The sequence below is a fragment of the Daucus carota genome, chromosome 8 (assembly GCF_001625215.2).
Source record: "Daucus carota subsp. sativus chromosome 8, DH1 v3.0, whole genome shotgun sequence".
In the NCBI taxonomy this organism is placed as follows: Eukaryota; Viridiplantae; Streptophyta; class Magnoliopsida; order Apiales; family Apiaceae; genus Daucus; species Daucus carota.
The window spans coordinates 856,438-868,122 of NC_030388.2; the positions used below are offsets into that span (position 1 = coordinate 856,438).

The 11,685-nt window shown below is 36.3% G+C and overlaps 1 protein-coding gene across 1 annotated transcript; it reads right to left on the reverse strand.

Moving 5' to 3' along the window:
* Window positions 1–1,398: 1,398 nt before the first annotated feature.
* Window positions 1,399–11,434, reverse strand: LOC108197566 (mitochondrial succinate-fumarate transporter 1). The gene is made up of 3 exons (XM_017365218.2): window positions 10,879–11,434; window positions 2,636–3,311; window positions 1,399–1,712 (listed from the first exon to the last, which is right to left on the reverse strand). The coding sequence occupies exons 1-2, from the start codon at window positions 11,275–11,277 to the stop codon at window positions 2,775–2,777; spliced, it is 936 nt and encodes a 311-aa protein (XP_017220707.1). The 5' UTR covers window positions 11,278–11,434; the 3' UTR covers window positions 1,399–1,712; window positions 2,636–2,774.
* Window positions 11,435–11,685: the final 251 nt, after the last annotated feature.

Below are 11,685 nucleotides of genomic sequence, written 5' to 3' on the forward strand. Positions count from 1 at the left end.
AAGGTGCAAAAAAACGTATTTCAATCATTATTTTTCAAATTTTTTATCTTTGAATAAAAATATAGATATTAAATTATTATTTTGAAAAAGAAAATTTGAAAAATAATACGTGGAAGTATGTTTTTTTACACCTCACCCTCACACTAAGTGTACAAAATCAAATCGACTATTATTTTAGAATATAGCGAGTAAAATATTATTACAACATTCAAGACATTTAATCCAGTTAATTGTTAAGTGTTACGTTGATAAATGCATTGAAATAATACCAAAATTAAATGTCACTTTGACTTTTCTCACGTAATTCGAGGTGTAAAAAAAATACTTCTATATATTATTTGCCAATTTTTTTCCCTGAATAAAAGTTCAACATCTATATTTTAATTCAAAAAAAGAATTTTTGAAAAATAATATGTAGACATGTTTTTACACCTATAATTAAGTGTAAAAAGTCAAAACGACACTTATTTTATATATGTTTAAGTTTCAAAAACGCTATCATTCCCACTAAAAACACAATTAAATATTATCAATATATTTAACAAAGACAATAAAATATTTTCGGTTTTTTATATTTTCCTCCGGTCAGCACATTCTCATTTCTCACTAAAAAGCTGAGAAGCCCTCGATAAAAATGTCAGCTACTTATGCTTATGACTTAACGTGGTTTATAACTTGACGTGACTTATTTGATAAGCTTACATTTTAAAATGTTTGTTTGGGTAATTTTGATTTATGAATGACTTATGAGTTATTAAAAATATAATAATAAAAACAAAAGTGATTTATAAGTAACTTATGATTTAGGAGTAATTTTGATAAGAAAAAAGTTCAAAAAATTTAGCTATTGAAAAAAATAACTCAAACTAAGTTCCGGCTTAAAACAAATTTCTGATTTTTTTCTGACTTTAACCTGTCTTCTGACTTATTACACAAAACATTTTTCAGCTTGAAGTCAGAGAGGCTTAAAGCCCGGCAAACACCCTCCGAGAAGCCCAGCCCAACTTCGATAAATATGTAAACAGGCCTATATTCGCAAGCTTATCTCTCGCAACAAAATTTAATTGAAATGTAGTCCATCCCATTGACAGACAATGAAGTACTGGTATTAAACATAGCCTGCTTAAAAGAAGTTATCAAGTGAAATTTATCTACCAGTTATTACTTATTAGTACATCATTCATCCCTTAAGAGCCCATAACAATCTTCTCACATGTTTTAGGTTGGGAACTTGGGATAGTTACTAAGAAACTCCTTTTACCTCGTCTCCTGCTAATGATTTACTACTATTTGCTTGCCAACTGTGAGCAAAACAGATCCCTATTGCCAACAATAAACGAATACTCAACTCGAATCTATTTGCGCACAGACCAAACATTCATTTTACATGGATTGGGATAAAAAAAATGGCATTTCCCATACTAATCCGAATGTAACAGTAAGCATTAATAGGATGAAGTATTAGCAAATATCACTGGCTATCTTGCAAAATCAATACATAACATATAACATAATAATAAATGTCATTTCTATAAGATGTTCATTAACACCTGACATACAACTACGCATAAAGAAATTGACAGTTCTTTTCGTCATCAAATAATCCTAGTAATGTTACCATCCCTCTTCGTCAGCAAGAATGGGTGGCCTTGTAACACTAAGCATTGGTTAGACTAAGCAGATTCTTCTGGAGACCCAGTCAGCTTCCTACACTGCTCATCCAAGGAAACATACATTACAGAATTAGAATTAAAACAATGATCAAGTACAAATCTAAGTACATTAACACAATCATAACATTGTGCGTTCATGTCCGTTATGCAATTACGGAAACAAATACGGACATTCTTGAAGATATAATTCATTTCTAGTTTCTGCAGCACAAGATCTCAACAATGAGAAGAAAGAGGCAGAAAGAAAGAAATTGACAAGCATATAATCATCCTACATTATCAATTTACCAATTTTCGCGAGCCATATAAACATATATTATGAATGTGCAAATAACTAGACTAAAGTAACTTACTTGCATAAGTACATGTCAAAACTCTCCTAAATTATGCATATAATAATCAGATTATTGTTATTCGAAATCATTCTTCACCCTGCAGTCATTTCGTCTTTTCAACTTTAAACTGATTACAAATTGAATGTGTGAGATTAATCAGAGTAGGCACTGTATCACAAGAATATAATACACACGATGCTTGGAAAAACCCTGTGAATGGTAAATATGCCTAGGGAAGAATTAAACCCGAGTGGTGTAGACAACTAAAAAGGAACAAAAATTGAACGCCAAAAGCTTAAGGTCTTAATTATAAAGTATTTATAAGTTAAAATCTAGATAAACCAGAAAAGCACCCGCAATTTAGACAACTAGAGAGGACCACTAGAGAGAAGTGTGAAGCTTCATAAGGTGGATATAAAAGGTAGGCTGTATATTTAGATCACTATTAGTTTTGTGTTCGAGTTCTCTCCTTTAACATGTCCTTTGTCTCTCAAAATTTAAACAAATAGATGCAAATATTATCAGACAACATTTTAGCTCAGAAGAAAGAAAGACAACAGGAGATGCATATAATCCCCTAGATATCTATACATGAAGGTAAGAAGAGCAAAGGGAGCTGAAACATACAGTTGCATGGACCTGGGCCTGATTGAAGATGGGCAGTCCGACCAGAATACTTGCAGGAAAGAGTGATGTATACTAAAGAAAGTCATAGGCCTTCATGCTTGCAATGGAATTAAGATCTCGATAATGTAACAAACAATAGCTATAGAGGTGCTTTATTAATGTAAGTTTTCTCGTAGAATCCAATAACTTGATCAGCTACACCCCACATGATCGCCTGTCCGGGCGGTATCCTCATAAGCCGGGGCAAAAGTCCCTTCCATAAGGCAAGTAAACCTTCCTCTGCATAAATTGTTTTTATAGCGTGAAACATGCCCGTATACTTCATATCCCCTGCAGATCGACTCTGAGCCATTAACCTTGTTTTTACAACATCAAATGGACCTGTGCAGACTGGACCAGCAATCCCGGCAAGAAATCCTGAAATCATAGACTGCCATGGCAGCAGAACTCTTCCATCACCTTCATGCTTCTTCCACAAGATCTTGTCAAAAGCATTCTTAGCGGTGAACATGGCAGCCTGGTTTGTTCCATTCCGCATGACAGTTGGGGAAGCTCCTGCCCAAAGCCCACGAAGGCCATCTTCACGTAGAATTACACCAGCAGAGTGTATAGGCCCTTTGTACTTTAAAAGTTCAGGGCTTAGCCCTTTTTGCTGCTGCAGTCTGATTTTCACCACCTGTAACACATAGATGTCGTAACAAATTAACAACTACATGATTTAAAGACCAAGCAACATTAGCAGTAAATACCAAAACACGTGAAAGTGCAAAACTCTGAGTAAATTTTCAAGAGAGCATAACCAACAAAACAAGGTTATTAACTGTGAAATGTTTGAGGCCTGTGTTCTCTCTCCCTGTAAAATTTTCTAGCAGCATGAGGCGCAAGCTTTCCACTGCATACTGAATCTCAACTATCGCCTCACTACACAACCTTGAATATATTATCAGGATTCAGGACAGTAGAGTTCGATGACTGTAGTGTGTGTACATTGCCTGCTAAATACTACTCCCTCTGTCCCTTCGAATTCTTAACATTGAGGGACGGGGGCGTTGCACGCACTTTAATGCTCCTATAAAGTATGTGGGTGTTTGGCCCCCCTTATAAGCCAGATTTCTCGACTTATAAGTTAGAAGCACTTATTTCGTACCGTTTGTGTAAGAAGTCAAGAAGCACTTAAAAAAAGTTAGGAATACTAACTTTTGTTTCAGGGCTTCCACTTCTTTCCCAAACACTTTAATCACTTATAAGTCATATCTTGCTTCTAACTTCTACTCCACTTATTTATTTTAAGCAATAAGCACTTATTTTAAGCTCACCCAAACGGCCCCTATATTTCTATAACTTTTTTTAAAATTTTAGTTTTCTAAAAAAAAATTAATGTTTAAATTATTATTCAGAAAAAGAAAATTCAAAAAAAAATTTATAGGACTATGTTTAATAGGTGCATTAAAGTGCGTGTCGAGCAGTGGAAAAAAATGTTAAGAAATGAGAGGGACAGAGGGAGTATTTATTAACCAGTACGAGTGGACATCGTTCCTCCTAGAGATGTGCATGGTGCAGTTTGGTGCGGTTTGTACCTAAAACCGCAACCGGAACCATAAGGGTGCGGTTTCTAAAATTGAAAACCGAAACCAAACCAAACATTCATGATGCGGTTCGGCTAATAATATGACCGGTTCCGGGTTTATATGGTGCGGTTCGGTTTTCAAACCGTGAAAAATTCGAGAGAATATATATCATGATATCAACATTTGAGGGCGGAAATAAAATACTCCCTCCGTCCCCTTTTACATGTCCAGTTTGACTGTTGACTAGTCAAATTGACTATATTTTGACTGAAATTTACATATATCATATAATCGTGAAAAATAATAAAAATTATACCACTCGAAAGTATATTTGGTCTATTTTAATATGCAACTTTCAGATTTTAAAAATAATGAATGGATAATTTATAATGTTTAGTCAAAAAATAGTCAATTTGACTTCTCGAAAAGCAAAATGGACATGTAAAAGGGGACGGAGGGAGTAAATATTAATTTAGTTAAGTTATACTTGCAGTCTTGTAGTGAGTACATGAAAAGTCATAGAGCTTTGTTAACAATAGATCAATAGCATCACCCTTAATCAGTTAAGGCCCTGGTAATCATCATCTGTTAACACTGTAATATTGCAAATTTGCAACACCTGCATGTTCTGAGCATATATGAAAGTAAGGAGAATCTCCACCATGACTGGCAGTGTATATTGGGATAAAAACATAAGTATATATTTTATAATAGACTTAATTTATATATGTTGAAGTTTAGTCAACCTGTGTAGTTAAGACTTGATTTAGTTTCCTTTATTATGAGAATGATGTCAGGGAAGTGATTACAATTACTTCCAGATTTAGTGTTGATCTGATTGCCAGTTTATAAGGATTCTTGTCTGTCCAGAATAAGGCTATATATTCTGAGGCTTGTCTTGTACTTTGCAAAGAAAAATAATACAGTCTATCAAGTTTTTCCCTTCTATTCTTTCTCACATGGTATCAGAGCCAAAATTTCTTTCATAGAAAAAAACCATGGCAAGCTACAAACTTGCCCTTACCGGAGCAAGGATGGAAGGGATGGAGCTGCTGTGGATTCATCTCAGTTGCCCAAACAAACCATTAATCCCACCGACAACTCTTCCCTATCTCTTCAGATTACTCCCTACAAACTAAATGGAAAAAATTATCTTCAATGGTCAAGATCTGTCCAAATGGTGATACGAGGAAAGGGAAAAATTGGGTTTCTTGATGGTTCGTTAAAGAAACCAAGTTCAACTGATCCTTCATATAGTACGTGGGACACTCAAAATGCTTTGGTGATGTCTTGGCTTATCAACTCTATGGAAGAAATTATTGGGTCATTGTATTTGGTCCATTCCAATTTCCACGGCCAAAGTCATTTGGGACAAGGTAAAAGTTGCATATTCTGATTTGGATAATTCAGCACAGTTATGTGAATTAAGAGACAAAGCCAGGGATCTCAAACAAGGAAGCATGGACGTCACAGAGTACTACACCACCCTTACCAAGTTATGGCAGGATTTGGATCTGTTTGAGCCCAACGATTGGTGCAGTGAGTGCATAGTCAAATATGCAAAACTTGTAGAAAAGACCCGTACGTATGACTTTCTTGTTGGATTGAACAAGGATCTAGATGACGTTAGGGGGAGAATGATTGGAATCCGACCATTGCCTCAAATTGAAGAAGTTTTCGCTGAAGTTCGAAGGGAGGAAAGTAGGCGGAAGATTATGCTTGGTGATCCTAGATCACCTATCCAATCAGAGGTCTCAGCACTAGTCTTTAGAAGTTATCAACGAAATCAAAAACCAGATTTCTCAGTTGAATCAAAATGTTCCAGAAAAGGGAATCTCTGGTGTGAATATTGTAAGAAAACAAATCACACTAAAGAAACTTGTTGGAAATTGAATGGGAAGCCTCCAAATCAATATCATCGTGATAATTAAAGGCAGCCGCGACACTTTCAGAAGGATAGAGGTGCCTACTATACCAATGCTGAACCAAAATCTGGTGAAGATATAGGTGGCATCAACCTCAATAAGGAGCAAATTGAGCGTCTTTATAAGCTACTCTCTCCTGATAAAACAGCCGGTACTTCTTTAATTGCTCAACAAGGTAATTTTCTTTCTATTGGTACTACTGCCCATAAACGTCATATTCATTCGGCTCTAAATTGCTTTGAAGAAAAAGTAAGCTCTTGGATTATAGATTCCGGTGCTTCAGATCATATGACCGGTTGTACTCAATTATTTTCCTCATATATTCCGAATCATGAGCATACTAAAGTAAAGATTGCCGATGGGTCATTGTCTCCTATAGCTGGAATTGGAACTATTAAAATTACTCAACTCTTATTCACAAGTCTGTGTTACATGTTCCAAAGCTATCATGTAATCTATTGTCTGTGAGCAAAATTTCCAAGGACTGTAACTGTAGAGTTGTATTCTCACACATTGGTTGTGAATTTCAAGAATTGAATTCGGGGAAGAGGATTGGCAGTGCTAGGGAGCGGGAAGGTCTATATTACTTTGATGGGGACAACGGCGAGAATAAAAAAGTTCCTACTGTTAGTTGGGAACCCTCTTCGAGACAAAATCAAGTAATGTTGTCGCATTTCAGATTAGGACATCCCAGTTTTACATATTTAAAGCATCTATTTCCTTCTCTGTTTAGAAATAATGATAATTTTCAATGTGAAATTTGCTAACTGTCCAAACATCAAAGATCTGCCTTTAAACCAAAACCTTATAATGCTACCAAACCTTTTGCCCTGGTTCATAGTGATATATGGGGTCCTTCTCAGTCTCACAACATCTACTCGAAACGTTGGTTTATTACTTTTATCGATGATCATACTCGTGTGTGTAGGTTGTACTTGCTCAAAGACAAATCTGATGCCAAATAGACTTTCATAAACTTTCATAAATCTTACACACTGATAATGGTAAAGAGTATTTTAACCATATTTTAGGAAGATATCTTAGTGACCATGGGATTATTCATCAAAGTTCTTGCACCTACACACCCCAACAAAATGGCATCGCTGAAAGAAAAAACAAACACCTTTTAGAAGTTGCCAGGTCCATCATGTTTACATCAAATACTCCTAAACAATTTTGGGGGGATGCTGTTCTTACTGTGTGCTATCTTATAAATAGAATGCCCTCAAAGGTTCTCCAATTTCAAACTCCGTTAAGTGTCTTCTCTAAATCTTTTCCAGAGAACCGGACTATTAGTAGTCTTCCATTAAAAGTATTTGGATGTATGGTGTTTGCTCATAACAATGAACCTGATCGAAACAAACTTGACAAAAAAGCCTTCAAAAGTATCTTTCTTGGATATGCTGCAAACCAGAAGGGGTACAAATGTTATATCCCTGAAAAGAGAAAATTGATTGTAACCATGGATCTTACTTTTTTTGAAAATACTCCATTCTTTCCCAAAAATTCTCTTCAGGGGGAGAAACATAGTGAAGAAATTCTTTGGGACAATTCTCCAGAATCCTTTGACGCATGTCTTTATCCCTCACACTCTGATCATTTAGATTTCCCAGTACCAGAGACTTGTGGTGAGACTGATGAAAACAAAAATCAGGGGGAGAATCCTGATGCAAAAAATAAAGGAAAAACAAAGGTGCCTGCTTTGGATGTTCAACAACAAGAAACTCAACAGAATACAGAACTTCGTGTTTATTCTCGTCGTAAGAACCAACAGACTGCTCCTGCTCCTGAGACTTGTCATGAATCAAACCCGGAATCAGGTAATTCGCATACTCTTTCAATGGATAATTCTGATGATTTACCTATTGCTTTACGGAAAGGTGTTCGCTCATGTACTCAACATCCCATTGCACATGTTGCAAAATATGATCATTTAACACCTTCTGTAATAGCACTTGTATCTAATCTTGAAAATGAAGAAATTCCAAAGAATATTCAGGAAGCGCTCAAACGACCGGAGTGGAAAAAGGCAGTTGAAGAGGAGATGAAAGCTTTAGAAAAGAATGGTACTTAGGAAGTGGTAGAAAGACCCAAAGATATTGTTCCTGTAGGCTGTAAATGGGTATTCACGGTGGTGAAGTATAAATCTGATGGGTCCATTGAAAGGCACAAAGCTCACTTGGTAGCTAAGGGGTTTACTCAAACATATGGAATAGATTATCAAGAGACATTTGCTCCGGTTCCCAAGCTAAATACAATCCATGTACTTCTTTCTCTTGCAGCAAATCTAGATTGGCCACTTCATCAGCTTGACATCAAGAATGCATTTATAAACGGGAACTTGAATGAAGAAATTTATATGGAGCTTCCCCCTGGTTTCAAGAGTACAAGACAAACAAGGCTTGTTTGTAAGCTGAAAAAAACTATTTATGGACTGAGACAGTCACCGAGAGGCTGGTTTGAAAGGTTCACAAAGGTTGTCCGCAAACAAAAGTATAAACAAGCTCACACTGATCATACATTATTCTACAAACATGAAGGCGGCAAGTCGACTATACTACTAGTATACGTTGATGATATTATCATAACGGGTGATAATATTCCAGAAATAAATAGTTTAAAAAGAGGCCTGACAGATGAATTTGAGATAAAAGATATGGGAATGCTAAGGTATATTTTGGGTATGGAAATTGCTCGAAATAGGTCAGGTATCTTTGTTTCTCAAAGGAAGTACGTCCTCGATCTTCTGAAGGAGACTGGTCTACTTGGATGCAAGCCTGTTGATACTCCAGTTGATCCAAACTTAAAACTTGGAAATCAGTATTCTAGTTCACATGTAGACAAAGGCAGATATCAACGCCTTGTCGGGAAACTCATATATTTAGCCCACACGAGGCCTGATATAGCTTTCGCTGTTAGCATGGCAAGTCAGTTTATGCATGATCCTTATAAAGAACATTTAGATGCTGTCATCTGAATATTAAGATATTTAAAAGGAAGCCCTGGAAAAGGTTTGTTCTTTAAGAAAGGAGAATCTCGTGAAGTTGAAGCATACACTGATGCAGATTGGGCTGGTTCTGTAGTAGACAGAAGATCTACCTCTGGTTATTGTACTTATGTTTGGGGAAATCTGGTCACATGGAGGAGCAAAAAACAGAACGTTCTAGCCAGAAGTAGTGTCGAGGCTGAATTTAGGTCCTTGGCAAATGGCATTAGTGAACTGATTTGGCTAAAGGTTTTACTCAAAGAACTCCAAGTTGCAACAAAGAGTCCTATGAAATTGTACAGTGACAACAAGGCTGCCATCAGCATAGCTCATAATCCTGTGCATCATGATCGTACAAAGCACGTGGAGGTTGATCGACATTTCATTAAAGAAAAGATTGAAGAAGGGAGTATCTGCATTCCGTATGTAGCTTCAAAGATCAAAATGCAGACATCTTAACTAAAGGACTACCTAGACCTTTATTTGAGAAAATGATCAACGAGCTAGGATTGTGTGATTTGTACAATCTAGCTTGAGGGAGAGTGTTGAAGTTTAGTCAACCTGTGCAGTTAAGACTTGATTTAATTTCCTTTATTATGAGAATGATGTCAGGGAAGTGATTACAATTACTTCCAGACTTAGTGCTGATCTGATTGCTAGTTTATAGGGATTCTTGTCTGTCCAGAATAAGGCTATATATTCTGAGGCTTGTCCTGTACTTTGCAAAGAAAAATAATACAGTCTATCATGTTTTTCCCTTCTATTCTTTCTCACTATATATTATATTTAAATCCATAAAATAAATAAATAAACATATTATCGGTGCGGTTTTTATTCGGTGCGGTTTTCGTTTGGTGCGGTTTTATTTGGTGCAGTTTTATTTGGTGTGGTTTTATGCGGTTCTTGCGGTTTTTGGTTCGGTTTCGGTTTTTGCTCATCCCTAGTTCCTCCTATTAAACACTGACTACTAGTTCAATGATTTTGCTGGTTCACCAACACAGTATGACTAGTTCAGTTCCATAATAAGGTGCCTCTGCTCATCACTTAGTCAAGAATCCACTCCACCATGTGAACTCCACTACTCCAGTCATCAACTTACTACCTCTTACAACCAGTTTGTCTTTGCCACATCAAGTACACCTAAACCTACTCATTTTACGAAAGTTGTTCATCATGACTCCAGCTAGTTTTAAGCTAGGCAACTTAAACTTTTAATTTAAATATTAGTTTAACACCTAATTATTAATATCTGCCTTGTCATTCTAAGAGGATGGACATTTTTGAGGAAAAGAAATATTGTGTCCATCAAAACACCTACATAAATTTCATATACTAGTTGGCAATTATATAAAGCATCTCCAACACTCCTCTCCATCTCTTCAGTTATCCATTTTCCCGAGTGAACTAGATAAGAAATCCTAGACAAATGTAACCAGCTTCTCTCCCTAGCTATACAAATATTTTTCACTATCCTATCTCTATTTCCTAACTTTCATATTTTCAAACAAAATAAGATAGTAGCTCGCAAATTAGCTATCATAGGTAGAACAAAACAAGCATTTAGTTAACAGAATCCTAATTAGTCAATACATTACATTATTTCAACTAACCATTTAGCAAGTGAGTTCAAAAATCCTCTTAGCTTAGTCAGCATTGTCGTTATAATACATTAATCGCAAGACATATAGCATCTTAATTCTTCGAGCTTACTTAATAATCTAAATCAAACTGAATTAAACAACTAGGAGCAAAAATATAGCTAACCTCGAAAGGAGTAACAATCACAAGCGCCTCGAGCACTCCCGCACCGAAGCCCGACAAAAACCTCCCCTGATTACTAATATACCCCGTCTTCTCATCCTTAAACGCGCTCTGCAGCACCGCATTGGAGCCCATCCTCAACGCATACTTGAGCGTCAAATGAGTCGCAAAAGGCGTCAAGCCTTTCCACAAAGCTCTCACCCCTTCACTCTTCACAACAGTGCTCCCACAGTGCACAATGCCCTTGTACGAACCGGAGCGGTCCAGCTGCAACCGCGTCTTGATCACATCAATGGGCTGCAAGCACGAGGCTTCGACAATTCCGCCGATTGAACCGGAGATGGCTTTCATGTAAGGTGGGATTGGAATGGGCTTGGGGGAATCGTTAGGTGGTTGTGACATTGGGAAATGTGCTAGCCTGTTCAGGTTGTTGAGATTTGTTTTGATTCGGTGGAATGGGGAAATATGAAGGTATGGAAAAGAAGAGCAGATGGAATTGTACGACACTTTAAAAGATATTTTGGGTTTTCGAGTTTTGGGTTTGTCTTTTTGAAGTTTGCAAAGAGGAATACGCCAATACATTTGTATTTTGTAGACTGTCACTGTACTCTTTTTTGGTATTTTGTACTCCCTCTCCCCATTTTAACTGACTTTTTTAACACGTATATTGATGTGTAAAAAAATAGTATCTACACTCAATAAAAATATTTAATTCTTATATCAAATTAAAGTTTGGATTCTAAACTTTTATTTGATATAAATTTTATAAAGATTAATTATGTCTATATGTGATTTTTTTAACACCTTAAA